Here is a 25,104-nt window from a genome sequence, read left to right on the forward strand (position 1 = left end):
CCTATTGGTTGCTTCGCAATTTTACTGTCAATTCGGACGATCAAAAACTCACCGATACGTTTTAGGACGAAGGCCATTGCGGGAGATCAATTTTACAAAACCAAAATCCCTCACATAGTTTTTTTGCTCGATTTCTTGGGAACCGTCCGGCCAAATTTCAAGGCAATCCGTCAAATCCTTGTATCGTATAAATTAGTTTAAAGGAAGAACACTCGCGTAAAAACGAAGTAGGTTTTTTTCGCTTCTATAGGTTTACAAACATTTCACGCTCTTGCTGCGCCATATTTAAACACTGTGTATGCCGCCGACGTCGAAAGCCAATAGAATTACAGAAAACCTACTGCTGAGTACCCTGAGATTACTGGTGTCGCGCCGGAAAAGATGAGTGCGTGACTGCAGTTCTATTACCAGTAAGAATTTCTCGGATTTCCTCGTGAAATGCCGGGCAGGAAACATTCTTCGAAGAAAAGGAAAACTGCAGTGGCCTCGACGGTGAGCCTCATCGGTCCGAAAGAACAGCTGCAGGCAGAAATGCGGTCACTGGGGTACGTTGAAGGACTTTTTGTATATACCATTATCCATGCGAATATTTTTTCACCCGCAACTTGGAGGCCAGCGTTGAGCGCAATATGTGGAGAGGGAAAGGGCCTCAAAGAACTCGATAAATCGATTCTTGTACCTGGGCTTATGCGGTTTCGTCAAGAGTTTTTCGCCATCCTTCATCGGAAACTTTCTTCTTCTTTTTCTTATGACCAGTTTTCTTCTTAGTTTTCAACCACGGACTCTTTTCTTTCTTATATTTCGCCATATACACGATACGCAAAACGAACACAAGCGGAAACTTGGTATGAATAAATCACAAGTTGCAAACGTAAACAAAAGGAAGAGAGGCGACATGAAATGAACGACTCCGGATGTTTTACCGCGAAAAACATCACGGGAAGCCCTGACGCTGACAAATTTTAATTAGCTTATAGCACTCTGGCGGGTGATAGAATTTCATTTGATTTTTTCATTTTTTGATAGTTCGCGCACGCCTAAAGAATTTTAATATATTTTTTTAAAAATGAAGCGAGACTAGAAATGTTTAATTTGGCCTCAATTTTTTTTTTGGCCAAAAAACGACTCTCGAAGGTATCCGGTAACCTTAAGAGTTCAAACGAGATCTGTGTCCTGAGCCAAGTGATTACAAGATGATAAGGCTCGGCGTCTTTCTGAGCTATCTTGTCTGCGAGATGCTTAAAGAACCGCTGACTCTCGTTTCCCATTCCGCCATTGGTTCAAACACTAATTTGCAGCCTGTGCAATTATTATTCAAATTCACAATTAATACCACTTAAGGACGGTGCCTACTATTGTTACTGCGCATACGTTCTGCTCATCGCGAGATAATCAGGTTCCTATGGGTGGTGCCTAATAGTACAGGAATATTTTTGCGTGGTTTAAAACTATACGGAGAAAGCGGAACTTACCAAATGCCTTTGGTATCTCAAAAGAAAATTGGGGGTAACCAGGCCTTTTTCAGAGAAAATTAAGCTTCAATTTAGGAAAAAAATCCCATACATTGCTTTATATTTTGGCCCTTTTTAGAGATATTGTTGCTTAATTATCTCTGAAAAATGCGTGGTTACCCCCAATTTTCTTTTTGGATTCCAATAGGCCTTGCTAAGATCTGCTTTTCCCGCATAGTCATAAACCGCACAAAAATACTTCTGTATTAGTAGGCATGCACCGTCCTTAACAAGATTTCAAAATCCAATCACATTTGAACACTGTTGTAGATATGGGTTCGGTATAACTTTAATATTTTTAAAATACGTCCTTGCGAATAACATATTTTCCCGGATCCGTTCATAAAGTTCTTTAAATTATAGTGTTGATCGCGATATTTGTTACATTATCCAATCTGCCCAAGAGTCCTCAAGCCAGTCCTCGCCAGCAGTTTGTCGACAGGAGAGACTACGGGTAACTGAAATTGTATTACCCCATGATTTCTGCGGTGAAACAATGCAAGGCGCTAGAGAAAAACCAATCAAAAAAATTGAATTTCTTCGAATTTCTCAGTCTCTCCTGGCGGCCAACCGCTGGCCAAGGAGCGTAAGGATTCTGAGCCCTTGGTAACCGCGGCTAGTTAGTTAGTTAGTTAGTTCTCTCCGTGCCATGAGGCGCATAAGGCTGCAACTTTCGTTTTCCAACCAGTCCTGTCTTTTGCTGCAGTCCTGGCTTCAGCCAAGCTGGTCCACCTTTCTTGTTTGCACTCTCTTTCCACTGTCCTCCTCCACGTGATTTTAGGTCGCCCCACTTTCCTCTTTCCCTCGGGTTGCCACCCCATTGCTACCATACAATCATCCACTCTCGTACCCAGAGTCTTCAGGCTTTTTGGTCAGCGGGGGAACGCCGGGAAGACTCTGGGGACATCGAATTTTATTACCGCAGGATTTCTGCGGTAAAACAATGGAAACCGTTACGGAACAGCCAATCAAAAAAATTGAATTTTTTCGATGTCCCCAGAGTCTTCCCGGCGTTGTCCCGCTGACCAAAAAGCCTGAAGACTCTGGGTACAAGATTGACAATCATCGTTCCTGTCCTTTCTAAGCACATGGCCAATCCAGTTCCATCTTCTCCTTCGTATTTCGTCACTTATCTTTCTCACGCCTGTTATTTCTGAAATTGTGTCGTTTCTCATGCGTTGCGGCCACCATACTCTCAATATCCGTCTTAGACATGTGAACTGAAATCTATCCATATCTTCTCTTCGGCAGCTGTTAATTTCCATGCTTCACTTCCACACAATAGCACTGGTCGTACCAGAGTCTTAAACAGTTTGATTTTTGTATTCCGACCAATGCTCCTTGTATTCCAGATCTTCTTTAGGTTGTAGAAAGCTTCCTGTGCCTTGCTTAGACGTTTCTTGATGTCTTCCGTGCCACCACCCTCTTTTGTCACCGCGGCTAGTGCATGGCTGTATAATTTTGAAGGCAATTTAAATCAATACAAGTTGTTTTTGTCACCAGTTTCATCCTGTGTCTGTGGATGCAATCCTAAAGTGTTACCGTTTAAAGGCGGAAAGCTACTGAACAATACTTTTCTGTGGTGCTCCTTTACGCTGAATAAGGTAGTAGTTCTAACTGTTGAGTCTGTGAATTAATTGAGTCTTAAAGTGAGACAATTCAAATGAAAGCTGCGCAGTGTGAAATACTTTCCTGTGGTGCTGTTTATAGATGCCGTACTATACAAGGACATTCTAACTCTTGATTTTGTAAATGAAAGGACATTCTAACTTTTGATTCTGTAAATGAAAGGAGATTCTAACTTTTGATTCTGTAAATGAAGTCCTAAAGCGTGACCATTCATATAAAAGCTACAGAGTAGTACTTTCCTGTGGTGCTCTTTATTATACAGTACGAGGTGGTTCTAACTTTTGAGTCTGATGTCCTAACGTGTGACCACTCGAATGAAAGCTACTAAACACGGTACAGTTCCTGTGATGTTATCGGTTGTGCTGTATACCACACATGCCCAATATTTATTAAAATACTGGTTTTCAGAAAATGACCTAAAAATTCCCTTTTGCGTATATTTTTTAAGTGGTTTCCATTGCACCAAAGAATGTTCCGCACATCTACACGTCACGTAATCCAAGTTCCGCTTTGTCAAACTATATATGCTGTGCGCTGCGCATGATCGCTACATTCTGAACAATCTTCCACGCTTTGGACACCTTGCACGAGAGTAGGTTTCGCTTGAATTAGGACATAGTCACTCTTGGGTGCCTGTTCAAAGGTAAGCGATGTAATTTGGAAATAATTCGATTCCGATCCCGAAGTAGGTTCAGTAGGTTTGAGTTTGATATCATCAATGTAATTTAAGCGCACTTATTCTATTCAATCGTAAAGTGGGCTTGTTCATTGGCAATCAGCTTCCCGGATAGTAACGGTAATTAGACTTTAAAGGGTTTAATGTGTTAGTTAGTCAGTTTCTAGCTAAACGTTATCCGCTGCAATTTCACTATTTTCAAGACTATAACATTCGAGAGTAACTCCTGGTCGTCAATATCAAAAGGAAAGTTAAGTTCTAAAGTGGAACCTCTACTTGCGGACACCTCTCTTACACGGACAGTTCACTTGGTCCCTGAGAACCGAAATGCATATAAAGCTTACTTCTCTAAAATGGACATCTCTATAAGGCGGACACTTATGGCTGTCCTCTTGGTGTCCGTAATAAAGAGTTTAGACTGTACTTCGATTTATCTTTTCACGATCTTGTATGACTTTTTTTTTTTTGGTTTAAGGCGAGGGGGTGGGAATATAAGAAGCCCATAGCCAGGCTTCCTTAGCAACCCAATCAGTGGCCTCTAGTTTTTGTTAAAAAGAACATCTTTATGGCGAACGCTTTATACACTCAAGATCTGAGAAAGAAATTCAATTTTCCGGTTAGCATGTGTTTTACAATGTGCTCGTAGTCCGGTATAATTTCCTCAAGCATACACGTGAGCAGAATTTGATGAAGTCACTGCGAAAGCATCATTCTCGGTTAAGTAGTAAGCCGCAGATTAAAAAAAAAAAAAAAAAAAAATAGGAATCGTCTGTGTCCTCAAAACTGTCCTTGCTGAGGCTTTCATCAGAATTTTAGATTTAAAAGAAAATGTATGCAAAAAATTTGTCGTTTGTTCTTTTTTTGCGGTAGTGAGAGCACGTTGTGTCTTCTCGCTGCATTTATGTTCCCGTCACGTACTCTTTAAAATCCTGGGTCAAAAGGTAATCGGATAATTTCTTTGCTTCGGCAGTTAGCTGAGTTCTTGCGGTTCCCAAAGGTAAACAGTTTTCGTCAAGACCAACGCACAGGATGTCTGAGCCGTTTCAGGTCTTTGTTATGCATTTGTATGTTCACCGTCTTTATACGAAGAGGTCTATTTGGTATGATTGCCTTTTCAGATTTAAAAAAAAAAAAAAAAAATACGCACCCCCTAGACTAATAATGGCAAGCTCTTACATTACTTCCGAAAAGCAAGAGATATTGCATTTATTCGCATCTCTTCGACTTATTTTACTAAGTTTGAGTTTAATTTGCTAATTTAATGTGAGGCACGTAGCGTTTGCAAATTGCGGGTTGACCTTTGACAAGCCCAATGAAAGACTTAACGAAAAGGTAAATATTTCTTCAATTCAGGCTTGTACTTTTTAAATAATTAGTGTTCCGCTTCCTCGACCGATATTTCAGTCTTAGCCGAGATAGGGCAATATAACCAGCAAAGTTTAACAACTGTGTATCCACTTAACGGAATTAAACGTATTTACATGATCGAAATCATGATCTTGATCTTGGTAAAAACGGAAATTAAAGCACTTGCGCAGGGTTACGTTGATTCGAACTGACGTGGAATTGTACAATGATTGTTATAACTGCGAAAAGTTGTGTACTAGTCTAGAAATATTGTCCAATCATTTAATACTAAAAAAGTCTAAAAATTTCAGTAATGTTTGGGGCGGAAATTACAACACGTTTAGGGAAAAGATCATTCTTGTGCAATCATTGTCCATGAATCAAATGTTCCTTGGTGTGACGGCACAATTACTGTATTCTGCAAAGAAGTTACGAGACTTTCACTGATTTTATCTTTCTGTCCCTTTTACGCTCAATCTAGCTCTTATCAAAGGTAATCCTAATATTAGCACGCATATTGTTTTCACTGTTGTCCATATAATTCTTATTGCCACAGTTGGGAAAAAATGCGTGGCCATCGATGGATAAAATGGGTCAGTTATTAAACAGTTCAGACAGTGTTTAACAAAAACACGTTCTAAGCCATTTTCAACTGATTTTACCAACAGTCATATCTAAACTTTGTCTTCCGCTGACGGTAACAAGAAGGCCTAGAAAAACTATATATCTTCTTAGACTCCACTTATAATAAGATTTTGGAGCCCCCTGATTGTCTTAAGCCGCGCTCTAAGGTAGTCTCTGTTTAATTAATTGACCCAATGTGTTTATTAGCACACATCTTAATATTTGCTGGATCGCGGGTATAAAGTTATCTGCCTCTTAAACAACCGAGGGCTTCATATATTTGGACATATTCCGCGACTATTTACAAAATGTAATGGTCCCTATGTTTAGGTCATGCGCCGGCGAATAAGACGCCAACAGAGGCTATGTGTTATTATATGCATCATTTGAATATTGTTTCTCGTTGCAGGTACTGATTTCGTCTGGTTTTTCACAATGACCTGGATTCCTCTAATAGTTTCCACTTTCTGCCTCTTTACTTTGGCAAATGGTAATTAAATTAGTATCATTTTAGTACAGAAATGGGTTGCTTTCAATTCGCCTTCTCACTCCTACGTGCTTAGAGGATATTACATGACCGCGCGGAGATACAAAATTTTTCCTTGAATGTTGAAAAAAATATTTATTATTTTTTTCCTCGAGTGCTGATATATTACTTGAAAAATATTTCACGAGTTCGCTGCGCTCACTCTTGCAATATTTTTCAAGCCGAATATATCAAACACAAGACACAGTGTTTCATCATATATCAAACACCGAGAAGAGAATGGAAATACGACGCGTAGCGGATTATTTTTGACGAACTTCGAGGTTTTTGGTATTGTGATGAAACACTGTGACGAGTGTTTGATATAACTTCTCAAACTGATTGATTTTGAAAAGAAAATTAAGGATGCGAAAACTAGGACTTTTTAATCAGATATCCAAACACGTCACGGTGCATGATTTCCTTTGTCTTTGGCTTTTGAGTTATTAATGGATTTGAGAAGTAATACTGATCAAACACGAGAAAGTGTGTTTCATCAGACATCCAAACACTGAGAAGCAGGTTGAAAAAACGGGACGCAGACAAGTTTTTTTTAAACGACTTCGAGGTAGTTGGATGTCTGATGAGACACACTTTCGAGTGTTTGATATGGCTTCTCAAATGATCAATAATTCTTGGAGAAATTCAAGGCTAAAGTTGGCAAAATTTTATGGTAATTTAGGATCACATATTCAAACCACGGTCACGGTAGCGATTTTCTTTGTTTTCTTTTGATGAATTATTAATGAGTTTGAGAAGACGACATAAACACCAGTTAAATACCAAATCATTGCAAAAGGCGCGATCTATTATGTAACCATAGCAATGGTGATCTTTTCACGTGTGAAGATACCTTTATTTTCACGTGTGAAGATATCATGTTTTCACGCGAAAGCTCACCTGGCATTTCATTGGTTTTTATATAATAAAGAACGTTTTGTGTCCCATATATCGTTATTTTCCTTGTGAAATTGCATTGGTCGGTGTGGTGTAGTGTGGTAGGGACCACGGTTACCTTTTCCATGCGGCAGAATCTCATAAATGCGGTGTAATAAAATAACGTCGTGACGTCATAGGTTATTGTCTTTTTTCACAAAAAAAGACGTCACAACACCCTTCCCTGCCGGAAGATGTAGAATAGTATTAGAATGAGAGTTCTACGCCATGTGATGGTGGAGGTGACGTTACAATACCCAGAGGGTTGACTGGGGTGTAGGGATGTTTTACGGTCATCATAAAACGGTGATATCATAGTTTAAAAAATAGATAAAGTGACGTTATAGAGTTATTTTTAACCATAGCTGTTGTAGATTTTTCATTTTAAAAAGAGGATAACATTTTAGGGATATACTAGTATGGTTAGCTCTTCGCCTCAAATCTAGTTTCGCAGGTATCGAGTAACAGCAAGAACTAACATCGTTTCCTCGAATGAAACCAGAATCTGCAATTTCTAAGCTGAAGAATCTGCATTCGGAAGTCTTTTCAGAAATTAATTTGGGGAGATTAATACAAAAAAAAAAATAAAAAATAAAACAAAAAACGGTTCATGTAGGGCATATTGATTGGTTTTGGATAAAGTGAAATCTTGCCTTGTCATTGTTCTACTCGATTTTTTCTATATTTCCCTGAAAGCTCGGAAATAATGAAAAAAAAAATAATGAAAAAAAAATTGGTTGTGTGTATTTTCCGCCTAATTACTAAAAAGTTTTGTTTTATGGTGAGCTTTGTTGGGGATTAAACAATTAAAACAGTCTTTTATTGTCTGTTTATTATCGCCATTTGTAACTTTTTTTTAAATCTTTGATTCCATGCCCCTTGATTACCGTTTTCAGAGTTATTATGTCCCAAATGTACAAATTCTTTAGACTTAATCATAGTAAAAAAAAAAAAGCTCAAAAATTCAACGGGGGAACTCCTCCCGCATCTCTGTTTTGTGTTATTTCCGTTGCTTGCCTGTATTGGGGACATCTGGGCCGGTCGAGAAACTTAGAAATTGCCCATTGCCTGGGATCGAGTTTTTGAACAGGTGAAAACGTGGCTTACGTGTATGTTGGATAAAATCTGTTTTCCAGGTCAACTATCACCAAAACCTCCTCCTCCACAGATCACAAACTTTTTGAACCATGATTTGATAAACCCAGAGCAGGTGGTGTTTAGAAAGGACAATGCACTTGTATTGCCGTGTGGTGCAATCGGAAGCAACTTAAAATGGTCTTGGAAGCACAACGATACATTTATTTCTGAAGGTGAATTACAGTCTGGTAAGCGAAGGCTTGGTGATGATGGTACCTTGACAGGCAGTTACCTTGGTATAACAGACGGTGGCAGTTATCAGTGCTTCGTCAAGGATACTGTAACTAATGTTCAAACGTTCAGCAGGAAAATACAAGTTGCTGTTACAGGTAACACACTGGGTTGCAGTTTTTTTTAATTTATTTATTTTTTGCATATCAGGACGTACATGTACATGTTTCCTTCAAGAAAGGACAGAAAAGGTTTTTTTTTTTAATGTTTTGATTGAGTATATCGCAAAATTGGACAAAAAAGTTCATTCATTAGACAATCTGGCGACCTATGGCCCATAAGAGTCGTAACTTCTGCTTCCCATGCTAACCTGTAGAAATGTACATCAACCTACATGTACAAGGGCATTTGTCTATGGTGTATGTTTTTTTTTTCATGTTGAGTGATATTAGTTTAAGTGTTTTGCACATAATTTTATTTTCAACGGAGTTTGACGCATAATTTGCTGTAAAAAGTTTGATAATTGCTGTGCTAAAATACACTAAATACGTGTGGTTGAATTAGTATTAACAAAAATTAAATTCTTAATAATTATTACTGTTGTTGTCACCATTAATTTCTCCTCCAAATTTGTCAGTGGGCTTTTTTTTTGCAAGTTATAGTACAGTGCAAATGTAAGTTGACAGTCTCGATTCGAAACAATCCTCGAACCTCTAAGTTATCGAGTATCTAGTCTTAAGTTTTGAGTTTAGAGACGCTCGAAGAATTTATGGAGGATCTCTATGGCAGATTTCCAGAAAACGATAAATTTCACGAACCTCAAACAATAAAAAAGCACAAAAGCGATTTTCGCATGGATCTTGCATGTACTCTCTTAGTTTGGTCGAACGTTGAAGTAAATCAAATCAGCGACACTGATTGTTCGATATAAAAACCGCCTTTTTTTGACAGTGTTGGGAGAATTTACTGAAGAAGGTAAAAAAGATTGGCCTGATCAGCAAGTTACCCTTGGCACGACTCAAACCTTCAAATGTCCTGCCCACTTCCCCAGTAATTTGGTTGACTACGCTTGGATTGGTAAAGGCATTAAGATCCAGCTGCAAATGAATGAGCGACGAGCAATTAAACCAAATGGTGACCTTGTCTTCTTGTTTGTTACCCTGGCGGACGTTAATGACATTAAGGGATTAGGTGGTATCCAGTGTACCATGTCAGCCGCAAACACGTTTTACTCCTCTGGTGCCCTGACACTTACTGTACCTCCAGGTAATGTTCAAACAACTCTTTAAGATAACTTATTATTCCACTATTATGTCATTTCACCAAATAAAGTCAAGAGAACGTGCAAAATATGAGACCGTAATACACTGTAGTGTCCCGGTTTGACCGGTTTACAACAGAGCGAATACGGACAGAAAAGGCAGAAAAAAGGAGCAACAATGGCCGGACTGGACGAAGAATAGTTTTTGAAACGATGCAAGCTCGAAAACAAGTTTTTAGCATGCCAATCACTTGTCATTTATCTTTTCATTTCATCGAATCAAATTAAAGACATTTAACTGGCTTTCTGCGTTGTTTACGTCATTCGTACGCGCCATATACCGATGGACAGTTAATGCCGGGTGTATTTCAAAACTGTTACCAAAACAGAGAAGCCAAAATAACAAAATCTTTTTGTAGTGGAATAATAAATCTCTTATTCAATGGTTTTACATATAATACAGTACCGGACTGAAGAAACCTAACAGAGAACGCGTTACTGGAAAATTAGGGAACGCAAAGTGGAACGCTTAGGCAACGCGAAGGGAACGCTAAGGGAACGCTAAAAATTACAGTACCGGACAGAAGAAAACCTAAGAGGGAACGCGTTACTGGAATGCTAAGAGAAGGCTGGAACGCGTTCTTGGGAACGAATTCTCGAGGGCCAAAAAAACAGTGGAAAGCAGTAAAAGATGATGCGTAAAAATGGCGCATGATAATCCAACGCACGGCAAAAGAATTATCGAAAAAACACTAAAACAAACTTCGATAAGTGATCCTTCGTAAATGTCGACGCCGTATTGTTTCCTGAAATTCATTTGGATAGTTTCCGCTGGCTACAATACTGCTTACACTGTATCTGAGAAAATCGCACAACGATCGGATCTTGTAAACAAGGTGTGGTTTGATGCGTTGAAGGTTCTTTTGTGGCTTGAATGCTCACTAATCTCCTACTTCAGCTTCATTACTCATTTAAGCTGGCTTCAAACGAGAAGAGATGAATTATTTTACATTCAGAAAAACTATTTACAGCTGTAGGCTTCAGAACCTCTTGGGAACCGTGCGAAGAGCCTGTTATCCTGATGTATGATGATATATTTTGCCGTACGACAATGCATTCGAAGGTAGACTTTTGGATGTAAGTCGAGATTTATCGCTTCCTAAAAGATTCCGATTTACAGGATTATTAAAACAGGTTATTGAAGTACATGACGTATTTATTTGAAGAATAGTTTAGCGTGTACCATCAAGCGTGCAAAGTACAGTTTGTCCCACTTCAGGTCCAGCCCGATTTCTTACAGTACTTGCCTGACTTTTCGATGTTTCAATATGCCAGAAGAATAAAGGCAAGTTCAAACGAAAAAGGTTTATCGTTTCTTCGCGTCTGATCTGTTCATTGATGACATCAATTAAAATGTCAGACGAGAATTTTTTTATTTCGTCCCGTGCGTGGTTAAATTTGTCATGGAGATTCCCTGTTTGATTAAAACGTCGGATAGGAAAAGACTTAATACTGGTATGGACACGTTTATGTTGTCCCCTTCCTTTATTTCATTGGCTATCTGGAAATCATTCTTTTTGAGTCGATGTAAATTTACAACCCGTTGTCTCGCATAAAGCAAGAGTTTGCCTATTTTTCCGACCAAAACGAATGTCGTTTTGGGCACTCTAAACTGTGCACAAAATTGTCAGAAGGAATGCGTTCCTGGAGATTATTAGCTGAACGCGTTCTCTCTAGCGTTCCATTTTAAACTGGAACGCTAAGGGAACGCTTAGGGAACGCTAGGGGAACGTTTAGGGAACGCAAAGCAGAACGCTTTAAGAACGCGTTCAGCGCAGCGTTCTCTGTTAGGTATCTTCTCTCCGTTACTCTACTTGCGGACATTTTGCTCATTGCTCGTATTTTTCCTTGCCCCTTCGGGGCTCCGAAAAATACTACGCAACTCGCAAAATATCCGCGCGTATTATATGTAAAACCATCGAATAAGATATATTTAATTGTAGTTGTCGATAACAAAATGTTATCAATGACAAAACATCTCGTCTGTGAATCAGGCTTTTGACTACAAATGGTGAAAAATACCTTGTTGACAACAAAGTAGTTTTTCTTTTAAAAAAGAAAACTACTTAATTGGTTGTCAATAACAAACGCAGTAGTTTTGTTATTGGCAAGTCACTTTTCCCATTCTGTGAGTAAGTCATTGATCACTCAAGTCTATTTAATGCCATTTTCTGCATGATGTACTTAATATGCACATTACAAGCAAGTTTCCAGGCACCCTCAAAACATGTAGGTGCGTGGCTATGCATTTCCAAACGCTAAAAATTGGCAATTGAAAATAGTCATTGATAACAATTGAAGGAGTGCCTGAGTGGAGAAAAGCCCTAAGTGACTTCTGATAAATAGCTAGATTCTCCTTCCAAATTGCCTTATATTTGCCTGTGAAATAAAAGGAGAATTTGACCTGCATCAAAAGTCACTTACTGTAGGGTCTCATTTTACGCACACCTTCAATTTGCCTTGTCTGTGATCAGGCCCTTAATATAAAACTGGTTATACTTAGCACTTTCTAAAATCTAGGTAAATATAATTCAAGCAAACAAACAAGATTCTACAACGGCCATTACAAAAGAAAGTACAATATACAGTCGAACCTCCCGTAAGCAACCACCCATAATGTCAAGGATATCTGGTCACTTACGGGAGTGGTCGCTTACCAGAGGTCAGACCACAGGGGGTCTAAATTTCGGGTAACTTTTGCCAGTGCTTATCGAAACCCATAGTAATAACTTTTCTTTGCTACAATTATATTAAGACTGGTCCAAAATTATTCTAGGCCAAAAAACTTAGGGTCTATGGTGATTATTGTTTGTATCTCACAACTGATTACTTAATACAACGATTGAGACAATTCTTGTGAAAGAAACTTGACTCTTTATTACTCCAGGTGGCGCTTACTAAATTTTTCAGGGAACGGAACATAAAGAAAAAGTTAACAACTCTTTTATAAAACCTGTGATGCACGTGGTTACAAGCATTAAAAACACCAGCAGGCGCCCGTGAGAGATACAGCAGATTGTGTGTCAAGTGGTCGCCTACGGGAGGTTCAAAACAATTGAAAATTTTAAGCAATCATCCCTAAAAGTGGTCGCTTACGAGAGGTGGTCGCCTACGAGAGGTTCCATCTATAGTGATTTGACTTGAAAACTTTTGGTATTTTGGAAAAGTGGTCGCTAATGAGAGGTGGTCGCTTACGAGAGGTGGTCGCAAAGGGAGGTTCGACTGTACAGTATTTCTGATTTTTCAACCCGGTCATCCCATAAATATATTGAACTGTCCCTGTAGGTAGATATTAAATAATTCATTGACTTTAATTTGTATATATATGTTGACATAGGCCAAACAGATCCTGAAACTCTGTTTGCTCCATCATGGATTGAGTTTCCAGCCAGCATAGAAAAAGCCATTGATGGAAGAAATAAAACATTATATTGCCTTGCTGTCGGAAGGTAAGTGTAAATTGCTTATAGATGAATAATGTGAGTGTAATTTACATACTTTAGATCTTGAGATGCCTCAGGACTTGCTTGGCAAAAGACCCATGGATTGGTACTTGTAAATGATACAACTAATCTCCCAATTTGTTTATTAGTAAATTGTGATACAGTGTCCTTACCAGGATTTTGCCTTTAGGGGTCCTAGGGCCCTCCTTCCCCCCAAAATAGGGATTTTAAGCACAGACGTTCGTGAGCCACGAACGGCAACCGGAAGTCGAATGTTTCCTTTTTTGGCGTGGTTTTGCTTTTTACCACTGACAGGAAAAATTCTTGTTGATGATTGTGGCTTGATGTTACAAACACTTTGGTGTGAAAACGCTCCAAAAAAGGAAACATTCAATTTCCGGTTGCCGTCCGTGGCTCAAAAATGTCTTTGCTTAAGTTCCCTAATATTGGCCCTGCAGGAACTTAGGGTGGTCAAAGTTAATCATGATCTGTGAAAGGCTCATAGAAAAAACCCTTTGGCATTCAGTTTGTTTTGACAGCAATGCATTCTAGAAAACGTGGTCCTTCTTCACTGAAACAGCTGCTTAATCTTTGCCATATAGTTCCTTTGTCCGCCTCATCGTAATCTAGCTCCATCAGAATTTTGTTCGGCTTCTCTTCTTTCTTGGAGATTACATGTAGGTACACTGTACTTTACAACTAAAGTACGAGTCTAGCTTTTGCTGTGCCATGTTGTTTATTCTACATCTGCCACATGCTCTACCAGAAGACAATAATTATTATTACTTTTGGTACTCAAATGAGGAACATTTAACTTTCTCAAAGCAATTTTAAGCTTTTAACATTTGTCTATGTTTTCTTTTGTCCTTTTTGCCATTATTTCCTTATAGTCCAAATTAATGCGAAAATTCCTATGATGTGTATACTAGCATACAGCAAAACATTGTTACTTTATACAGACCTGCACCAAAAATAACTTGGAAGATGAATGGGGTGATACTCACGCATGGGAAAGACTCAATGGAGATCCCAAAGGCATTCCGTGGAAGGCGGCTGATTATTGTCAAAGTGCAAAGAGATTTTCATGAAGGCACATATACTTGTGAGGCTGAGAATTCCCAAGGAAGTGCTCAACCAAGAACTACAAGCCTGGTGGTGGAAGGTATGTGTAATATGAATTTAGTTGCAATACAGGTTAGAAATAAGTGAAGTGCAGTCTGTAACCCTCAAAGAAAAGTTGTCATCTTCCTAGTGAGATGTGACTCTCGACTCTGGAGACGAGTGTGGCCTAGAGAGACAAGATGCTTGTGTCAAGAGGTGTGATTTGCATCTAGAGAGATGCAAGATTCATCTTGCGAGAGCCTGAAAACTGTTAGTACTAAGGCTTGACTTCCTTGGAATATCAATTTGTTATCCTCAATGTTGTTGATACAGCAAGTTGCCAGTGTCACCCACCAAAAACTGTTAGTACTAAAGGCTTGACTTTCTTGCAACACTTTCGCAAGAATATCAATTTGTTAGCCTCAATGTTGTTAATACAGCAAGACACCGTTGTCACGTAGCATGAATAATAACTCAGTAGACTTCTTTTATCTTGTTTTTATGAGCTTTAAGAACGGTGCCTACTCGTAATTAAGGAAGTACCGGTATTTTTGCGCAGTCTTTGACATGCGGGGAAAGTAGATCTTAGCAAGGGCTATTGCCGGGAAACCAAAACGTAACCACACACTTCTTAAAGGTAATCACCGTGTAAGAAAAAGCTGTAAAACAAAAAGCAATTTTTCCCAACTTGAAACTTGATTATCTGTGAAAAATACATGGCTACTCCCAATTTTCTTTTGTACACCAAGAGCACTTGCCAAGTTCTGCTTTCTTCGCATAGTTTTAAACTGCGCAAAAATACCCCTGTATTAGTAGGCGCCACCCATAGGAAACCCGAGTATCTCGAGATGCGCAGAATGTATGTGCAGTAGCAAAAGTAGGCACCATCCTTAGGTATGCAAATAAAGCTTTTTTGCTTCTCCACTGGGTTAAACAGATTTTCTCAGGTAAGTCTTTTTAGAAGCTTCAGCCGGTAATCTTTGTCGCTCAATTGTCTCTTGTGGTTCTTCATAGGCGCTGTGACGAAAAACTGCGCTTCATGTGTACATCAGCATTTGTTGAACTTACTAAAATAAAATGAACGATGTATTTACTGTACAACAATATATCCCCTTAAGTTATAAAAGATAAACAAACTTCTTAATATATAATTATCCCGATGGATGCCTTGGGCTCTGGACAGAGCCCACAATGTACATGTCTGCTGCTTAACAGAGCATCCTTAAAATCTCAAACATATAACAAAGTTAAACCATGAAAACTTCCAAAATCATGGCATTCAAGGACGGTCTCCTAACGCCAAGGTATTTTTATACAGTTTATGACTGTGGGAAAAGGATATCCAAAAAAAATAATTGGGGGTAGCAGTGCATTTTTCAGAGATAACTAAGCAACATTAATTTCGAAAACCTTTAAAATACGACGAAATGTATGGCGTTATTTTTTTATTATTTTTTGTTGTTGTTAAATTGAACATCAATTATCGCTGAAAAAATGTATGGTGACCCCCAACTTTCTTTTGGATACTGACAACCTTTGCTAAACTCTACTTTTCCTGTATACAGCTATTTCAATTAACGTTGTCAGATTAAAGCTTAAAGCCTAAAGAAATCTTCAAAGAGGCTTCCACCTAATCCATTTGATATCCTAACATTTCTTTCATCCAAATGGCTCGCCATAGTATATATTCACTGGACCGAAGAGGCATAGCTGATTTTGATGAACTTATTCATAAAAAAATCCACAGAATCTTGAGGTCTTGTCTTGTAGCTTTATTCTTTGATCCGACAACGTTAATTGAAATAGCTGTATATAGTTGTAAACCACGCAAAAATATCTGTATTAGAAGACGCCGCCCATAGGAAACCCAAGGTTGTTCTCAAACCATCCCAAGATACGCAGAACGTATTAGCAGTAGCGAAAGGACTAGGGGGCACCGTCCTTCACCAGGCAGTTTAAATGAAGACTGCATGTATCCACCATGAAGCGAGTGTGTGCTTTTTTGTTTACTTTGTCTTTTCTTTTTATCTTTTTGTACATCTTCTCAATAATATTGATATAAACCCTTATTTTCAGTTAGTCCAAGATGGACATCTGGGAGCCCTCCAAAAAGCAAGGAAACCATTGATATATATGGAAATAAGACATTAACTTGTGATGTGTACGCTATTCCTAAGCCAACTTTTCGGTGGTACAGAGATGGACAAGAAATTTTGGCAGACACGTAAGTTCACTTACATGCTCATCTTTTAGACTCCTACAAGTTAATAATAATAATAATAATAATAATAATAATAATAATAATGATAATGATAATGATAATGATAATGATAATGATAATGATAATGATAATGATAATGATAATGATAATGATAATGATAATGATAATGATAATGATAATGATAATGATAATGATAATAATAATAATAACTGAAGGTCAGCGCCACTTAGGGGCCGTCATCGGATCTCAAGAGTTCAAAGATCAAGTCCGGAGGCAAGGGTGGACATGAAGGCAAGGGGCTTTTGATCTCGAGGAGTTACTGCATTTTTCGATGTCAGAGTAACGCATGTTAACTCCAAGTGTAACCATGGATAAGCAACATCCACAATCTTTAAAGTGAAAGAGGAGGAGAAAAAGTGGAAGTACCAACAGAGGGTGCTGGACGTTGAAATGGAATCTTTCACTCCCCTAGTTTTTGGAACCAACGGTGGGATGGGAGCCGACTGCAATTGCTTTCTCAAACGCCTAGCCGCGAAGCTCTCAGAAAAGAATGAGTAACCTTATCACATTCTTGTCACTTGGATTAGAACATTGCTTTTCTTTAAGATTTTAAGGTCGGTACACACATGCGTAAGAGGCTCCGGGACACCTTTCCACAAAATTCCACAAGGAGCTTTTATCAATGACTGCCGCCTGAACGCTGGCCAAGCCTGTGTCCGTTGATTTTGGAAGAAACGAGATGTTGTCACCAGTTAACCATTTTCAGTCAAACACATGAGTCTTGGATTTTTTTACTCTGAATTTTTGCTGGCTGATTTTCTGGCATAATTTTAGCTTTATTGTTGATTCCTTTTTAATGCGTCAAATTTTCTGTGAATTGGATATTTTAAAATTAGAGCCATTCATATTCAATGGGAATAACCTACACTTAATCATCAACTTTATCATGTTAATTTAAAACTTTCTCTGTAATATTTTACTAACATTGTCGTGTTTCCTTTGTGCTTATAGTTAATTAGCATTTTGGTTTACACTATAAATTCAACTCTGTGCTTTGTAATTTAAACTGAAGATGACAGAAGTTTCTGTCGAAACATATTATCAAATTTAAAAAGTGTTGTGTGGTTCCTTAGAATATCGACATATCTGCTACTATCCAGAACTTTAAACTTGTAAATAGCTGTTTTAGTAGTAGTAGTAGTAGTAGTAGCAGTAGCAGTAGCAGTAGCAGTAGCAGTAGCAGTAGCTGTAGCTGTAGCAGTAGCAGTAGCAGTAGCAGTAGCAGTAGCAGTAGCAGTAGCAGTAGCAGTAGCAGTAGCAGTAGCAGTAGCAGTAGCAGTAGCAGTAGCAGTAGCAGTAGCAGTAGCAGTAGCAGTAGCAGTAGCAGTAGCAGTAGCAGTAGTAGTAGTAGTAGTAGTAGTAGTAGTAGTAGTAGTAGTAGTAGTAGTAGTAGTAGTAGTATTTGTGTCTGCTGGGGACTGCTAGATTTCTGAGAAAAGTGCTAGACACTTACATAGTGACAGTAAAGAAAGAAGAAGAAGGTAAAGAGTATCCTTCATATAGGCCACAGGCGGTGGCCAAATGTTCTGTAATTAAATTCTTGTCTAAGCAGTGACTGAGTAACACATAATTTTTATGATGATGACAAAGATGACGGTTACGATGATGATGATGCTATAAAGCAATGTCCTTTGATTAAATCGAGGCAAGGTGCAAAGTCTGCCTTAAATTTGACATTATTTTATCGATGGTTATGCTCGACAGAACATTTAGATGCATGGTTCTCACAGTGTTTGCCAGAATAATACATTAGAATGTAGATGAGTGAGTTGGCTGAATGTTTAATAAAGAGCCATTCATTTACAGTACAGCTGAACAAACGTTTGTGTGTTTTCCTTGAACAGAACACAGGTCACACGGGATGTTAATAAGCTCCGTTTCAAATTCGTGAGATTGGATGAGGCTGGTATTTATCAATGTGTGGCTGAGAATACTCATGGAATGATTGTGTCTTCCACTTATGTCAATGTTTTAGGTGAGTACTCATTTATTTTTTTAGCCCTTTAAACCACTAATGTCAAAGAACAAATTCTCCTATCTAGTCCCCATTATTTTCTATTGGCTCCAGAAGTCATTAAAATAACGAGCAGACAATGATTAGTGGCTGCTGTTCCTTGGACATGTTACAATGACCGCTAATTAAGCTAATCAAAAGTCTGGAATTGTGTTTAACTTACAGTACTGTGCAAAAGTAATGAGAAATTCGAACGAATTTTCGAGTTGTATTTCGCCAACAAGGCCGTATTTCGAGCGTGTCAAAACAATAGCGGCTTCGAAAATTTGCGGAAGATTTGTTCAAGTTTCGTGTCCTTCGAAATTTCGCTGTTTTTCGCTACTTTTCGCCGAATTTCGACGAACCTTGTCGAAATTCGCTCTCATTACTTTTGCACAGTACTGTATTGAGTGATCAAGCTTTTAATGTATAATAGGCCTTATCACGGTTTTCGACGCCATTTTGACGGGTAGGCAAACAGGCTTGAAATAACAGTGTTTGTATGGAAATCCGATGTCAAATAATTTTCATAAAACATCGCTTCTGAAAAATTCATGAATTGGAAACTTTCGGCACTAGGAAGAGGATTTTAAGGAAAAAATTGGAGGGATGTAGCTGTGACAGGAAGCGTCCAGTCGTGCTTTGAACTTTCCATACATTTGTCTGTATAGCGAACCAGCCGCGAACTGCTACTAAAAATAGTTCGCGGGAAAAAATACAGGGAAATGTATGGAAAGTTCAAAACACGACTGTATGGTGCCTAAGACTTTTGGTAGTTTAGGGACCGTTCATTTTTTATGAGCATGGGGGGGCTGGTGGGTTTGGGGGGGGGGGGTACGAAAAAAAAATGGTCCTAAAGGGGGGGGGGCTACCAAAAAAAATTGAGTGAAAGAGGGGGGGTCACCAGCAATAATTGGCTAGTAGGGGAAATTGAAAGTGGCTCAACACAGAAACAGATGAAGAAATTGAATATTATTTCAATTTTATTTAGTTCGATTTTCCTAACAACTTTTATTTTGTTTAACATACTGAGGTCGAAATCTGCATTTTATATTAACAACAACTGAGGAAATGAAGCATATCTGTTGGAAAAGCAATAATGAATATAAACTGAAGTAGACACCTATGTTTGTACAAGTTCAAATTAATATAAAAACGTAACAGTCTCACTATTGAATCATCCGTGGGGGAGTAGTTTTCTACAAAGTGGTTGTACTCAGAACTATATCAATAGATTGTTTAATGTTCTGTTTAATAGTACTCACTTTTATAAAGACTGTTGATTAGTAAATTATTTGGACCCAGGAGTATCAGTAGACTCAGTAGTATGCCTAGTGTGAACATACAGATTAGTTTTTAATAATAGAACTGTTGTTGGTGACTTCAGTTGACGGTAAATCTGAGCCGTAGGCCATCTTCAGAAAAGCTTGTAACTGTCATTTTTAATAGCAGTACTTTAATATCCAGGCGCGTAGGAGGGGGGTTTCAAGGGGTTCGAACGAACCCCCTTTGAAGATCAATAATGGCAGAAGAAAAAGCACAATGAGGAGGTTGAACAACTACATGAGGTGTACCATGCGAGAGAGTAGAATGTCCGCCCTGTTTCTAATGCATATCAAATATGATATGCCTGTCAATCTTGACGAGATATAGTCAATTTGTTCGAAGGCCTACACCCGAGAATGATGCAGTTTACCAGCTTGGTGTATGACTATCAGCAGATCGAATAGCTATCAGAACTTGACAGGGCGCGGAAAAGTTGAAACAATTATGCCGCAGAAATGATGTATATAGCTCAAAAAGCTGCTGTAAAACAAATTTGTGATTTGCCTAAAATGGGTCTCAAAATGCAGGAAATTGAGGTTTCTGGGACCCTAGATTTTCAAAAATTTCCGGGGGACCATGCCCCCGGACCCCCCTAGTAAGAGCGCCTCCGGTGCTCAGCAATATTTGGGGCTCAACGAACACCCCTATCTAACCCTTACCTACGCGCCTGATATCTGTGTGTCCGCTGTTTTATTCTGTTTAATATGACTCGTAATCGTTGATTGGTATGCTTTGATCCGTATTTTGTTAGTCAGATCTACGTGTATTAATTGTTTCTACTCGAAGGGGAGTAATTTCACTTTAACCATTTGCTTGATTAATTTTTATAGGTCCTTTGAGAATCTAACTGGAAATTTAGGGTTTGCCGTTGCCGTAAACGTGTTGCTATCTATAAAACGTTTTTTTAAACAAGAAAAAATCTTTACCTAAGCAGAGAACGGTAACTTTTTAATAGTACTATAAAGAAATCACAGTAACAATTACGTTTATCTTTGATATAAACAGTACATTTAAGCGTTTTGTTAAAGCTAGGAGTATGATTTATTTCTAATTGGGCGGGAGGGGGGGTGGGGGGGTCATTAGGAAAAAATAGTTTCTGCTTGGGGGGGCCATGTGGAAAAAAATTGCATGCTACGGGGGGGTCATACAGTTTCGTAGTGGCAATTAACCAAATCCCACCAGCCCCCCCATGCCCATAAAAAATGAACGGTCCCTTATCCTCGCAGTCTTTTAAAATTGCAAAACAAGATTGACGGCAACAGATATTCCAAGCGGAGGAATTTTGTTTTTATGTTCCTTTTTTGACTGAAGTTAACCCTGCATGTAGCTGACATATCATTCGTGCTTGAAAATTCTGATCCCCTCAAGGATTTGGCTAAAGTAAGAAAGCAGCTGTCTAACTTTGATCAGTGAGAGGTGATGGCTCCATAGACGGTTGCTAGCTCGGAAGCTGTGCAAGGCTTGGGACTTTAGTGTGTCCTGGATGTTGAATTATTGATAAATGTTATCTTTAACAAATCCACGGCCAATTAACTTACGAGGCCAACTCCGGCGGAAGAAGGATCCTCCCATTACTGCAACCTCTCCATTTCCCATTGAAATCACAGAAGCAGTGTTCTTAATACCGTGTTAAATGTGAATTATAGTAGAATGACGATAATCCGAATCCCTACAGGGAGAAATCGAAAACAGTGGGGCCAGTTATTTAAACCAAGTCTTACTTAGGCCGCGGCTTAAGACAATCAGTGGACATACAAATCTGTTTATAAGTGGTTTATTTTAAGTAGATAAATAGTTTTCTAGTCAGGGATACAAGCCTTCTTGTTATCGTCGGCAGCAGACAATGCTTAGATGTGATTGTTGGCAAAATGGAAAATGGTTTAGAACGTGGTTTTGTTAAACACCATCTAAACTGTCTTTTAATAACTAAATTGAAATTGAGGAGTCCCAGTTGTCAAATGCAGAGGGACTGAAAATTGAACTATTTGCTGTGAAGTCCTTGGGAATGTCACACTTGTCGTTTGTCGTAAACGTGGCGCTTAATTTCTATATTAACGACAATTTCACGCATGTGCAGGGCCATTAAACCTATTGCATTGTGTCGTTCTCGTTGCCTTGTCGTCGTCGTTGCTTAAGTTCTCTAATGTAGCATTGCAGACCGAAACATAGAGTTAAAACGGCCCACTTAAGAAGCCTTGTATGGTCTTGTTTTGTAGTTGGTGACAACAGCGCAGACAAGAAAAAACCGCCACGTAATTCAGGTCAGTTACTTGTAATGGCTCGAAATTTGTTGACATGGTTACTTAAGGACGGTGCCTACTTTGTTACTGCGCATGCGTTTAGCGCATCTCGAGATATTCGAGTTTCCTACTAATACAGGGGTATTTTTACGCGGTTTAAAACTTTGCAGAGAAAGCAGAACTTAGTAAATGCTCTTGGTATCCAAAAAGAAAATTTGGGGTAACTGCATTTTTCAGAGATAATAAAGCCTCAATTTGTAAGTTAGCACCATACATTGCTTTGAAGTTTACTGTTTTTTAGAATAAATGTTGCTTTATTATCTCTAAAAAAAAAAGTTCGCCAATCGCCCTTGCTAAGATCTGCTTTCCCCGCATAGTCATAAACCAAACAAAACTGATACTTCTTTGTTAGAAAGCACCCTCCTTAAGTGTACCGTTTACCTTATCAACTCACTTGACTAAACCAAACACTCCAAAATATAGGTCCTTTGTATATTGGACAATCGTTAAAGTATTTACTACGTAGTGTATAATATTGTGGCTTTTGTATGAACTGAGCAGGCAATTTTCACGTCAAGCATTCCATTTTACTTTTACGAATTATTAGTCTTTTGAAGCAACGATATGAAAACCATGTCCCCTAGCATGTTGTAATCATGCTATTTGCCATTTTGTTCACTAACAAACTACAATGTAAACAACAGCTTTTGATCAGTTTTTGGGTTACTTCAGCTGTGTAGTGTAATTAAATCAAACAAGCTAAAATCATCGAAAATGCCATGGAGACAATTTTGATCCGACGTGGTCGTTTCAAATTCTGCCATTCACATTCATCACAACACTTCATGTTATTATTTTAACGCAAACGAGCTTTTTTTTTTTATTTTTCTTTGCAGGTCCCACAATTAGTAAGGATATGTTCCTCACACTTGTAGCCGCGGCAGTCGTCCTTCTCGGACTTATAATCCTTTGATTTGGACACATTGCCACCAGGACATAACTTTGATACCAAACATGTGTACGGTTCGCCCTTGCCAACCGTTAAGTAAACCTAACTAAACAAAAACACTTCACGTCCTAGGAAAATTGCTCACCATCATAACTGTACATTTAAGCTCAGTGATTTAAAGCTGTTAGTCTCATAATCTTGCGAAGTGTGATTGTCAGGGTGAAAAAAAGCCCTTAAGAATACTAGTGCCCTGTATATGGTTTGATAATTTTACCCTTTGTCTCACGATAGAGTCACTTAAAGGTCCGTTTAAACAAAGACCCGTTTAAACGATTTGCCCAACATTTGATCAACAAAAGTTGAACGGATGTTGGATGAACGGAGTGTTCAAACGGTTTCAACGCCATTCAACATTTTCAAGAACAAAGAAAATGTTCGATCAAAGTTGAATAAAAGTTTAAACCAATTTAAATTTGATTCAACACGCTTTCAACAATGTTGAACGACCTGTTCAAACGCCCCCGACATTTGGTTCAACAACTGTGTTGAACGCATGTTGAAGCAAATGTTAAAACCGTTTAAAGGGGCCTTAAAATATTGTAATTATAAATTGCGACGTTTCGACTGCTTTCTGTGAGTCACGTTACGTGTGACGATGGCCAGCTGTGTTTGGTGCATTTTGGTCGCCATTGTAAGCTTTGTAGCTCGTGCGGCACCTTAATAGGAACATTGGAAAATAGCGAATCTGTGGATACTATCATTGCTGATGATGGATTCGAAGTGACCTGTGTTAGTAACCGTGAAGATTCGACCCACCTTAACAAGAATCATGGTGAACAGTGAATTGAGTAACCAGCAGGAACACGGTTCATGGCGTCGTTCGAAGTAGAGTAAGAGTTTCCAACTTTCCAGTCGACGGTGACGTACAAGTAGCGCGATGCAAACTGGAGTGTGACCGAGCGCTTATAATCGAAGAATTAATAGTCAAAATGGCGTTGCGTTGGCGTGTTCAGAGATTGAAAGTCTCAAAATAAATCTGTGACTCGGCGTACAATTGTATTCAGTCTTTCAGAGATAATAAAAGTAACTCATAATCCAACACAAGAAAGGAGCTTGTTATTCCGAGGGTGTAATACGTGTATGTTGATTTACATGCTTTCCATTTAGCACTCAGTGTAACTGCAGCCAAGTTTAAAAGATGTTACAATAAGCAGGTTGTACGAAAGAGACTTAAATAAATAAATTATTGCAACAAAATTTTTCTTTAGAATTTAGCTTTCTTAATTCATTCATTTCGATACACGTGACTGAGGGCAAGCGTCTTTCAACTTTTCAATCGTAATTTGCATAGGAGCCAATCTCGTGCCCAGAGTCCTCAGGCTCTTTGGCCAGCGGTTTGTCGCCAGAAGAGATTCCGGGGTACTGGAATTTTATTGCCGCAGGATTTCTGTGCTACCAATTTCCGAGGGTTTTTCCCTTGTAAATTAGGGAGGAAAATAGTCTGGGAAAGAGGTTGGATTTGTGCGGCCAAGCCATTACGGAGCAGGAAATCAAAAAAAAAAATTTTTTCGAATTCTCCAGATTCCTGGCGGCCAACGGTTGGCAAAAGAGCCTGGGGACTCTGGGTACGGATTGTGTCTAAAAGTACACACGAGTGACGACGAATGACCACGAGTAGTCATCATAATGGCGTCATTTTTATCAACTAGGCACTATTTAACCGCAAACGGACCGTTTCCGAAAATTCCACCCTGAAGACATTTCCGAGAGAGGAGAGGAAGAGGGTGGATGCTGGGGGGATCTAAATTTGCCCACGTCCCCTTTTTTGTTGACTATGCTTCTTTGCGCAATATTGTGTAGTTTTTCATATTCCCCCCTCCCCTCCCGCCTTTC

General features: G+C 38.8%; 1 protein-coding gene and 1 long non-coding RNA gene across 3 annotated transcripts in view; one reads left to right on the forward strand and one right to left on the reverse strand.

Moving 5' to 3' along the window:
* The window catches only part of LOC146466326 (uncharacterized), a 58,969-nt gene that overhangs the window by 28,430 nt on the left and 5,435 nt on the right, over positions 1-25,104 (reverse strand). The window lies entirely within an intron of this gene.
* Positions 3,645-24,258, forward strand: LOC146466328 (fibronectin type III domain-containing protein-like). Of its 2 annotated transcripts, XR_014868033.1 has the most exons (11): positions 3,645-3,783; positions 6,197-6,277; positions 8,386-8,715; positions 9,509-9,823; positions 13,216-13,327; positions 14,281-14,483; positions 16,499-16,646; positions 18,548-18,678; positions 22,239-22,283; positions 23,159-23,306; positions 23,381-24,258. XR_014868033.1 is itself a non-coding variant. In XM_085127443.1 (10 exons), the coding sequence occupies exons 2-10, from the start codon at positions 6,223-6,225 to the stop codon at positions 23,233-23,235; spliced, it is 1,416 nt and encodes a 471-aa protein (XP_084983569.1). In that variant the 5' UTR covers positions 3,645-3,783; positions 6,197-6,222; the 3' UTR covers positions 23,236-24,258. The 2 variants fall into 2 exon arrangements, 1 of the variants encoding a protein (XP_084983569.1); XM_085127443.1 differs by having other exon boundaries at positions 23,159-24,258.

This window comes from Pavona decussata, unplaced genomic scaffold, assembly GCF_977016875.1.
Source record: "Pavona decussata unplaced genomic scaffold, jaPavDecu1.1 SCAFFOLD_145, whole genome shotgun sequence".
In the NCBI taxonomy this organism is placed as follows: Eukaryota; Metazoa; Cnidaria; class Anthozoa; order Scleractinia; family Agariciidae; genus Pavona; species Pavona decussata.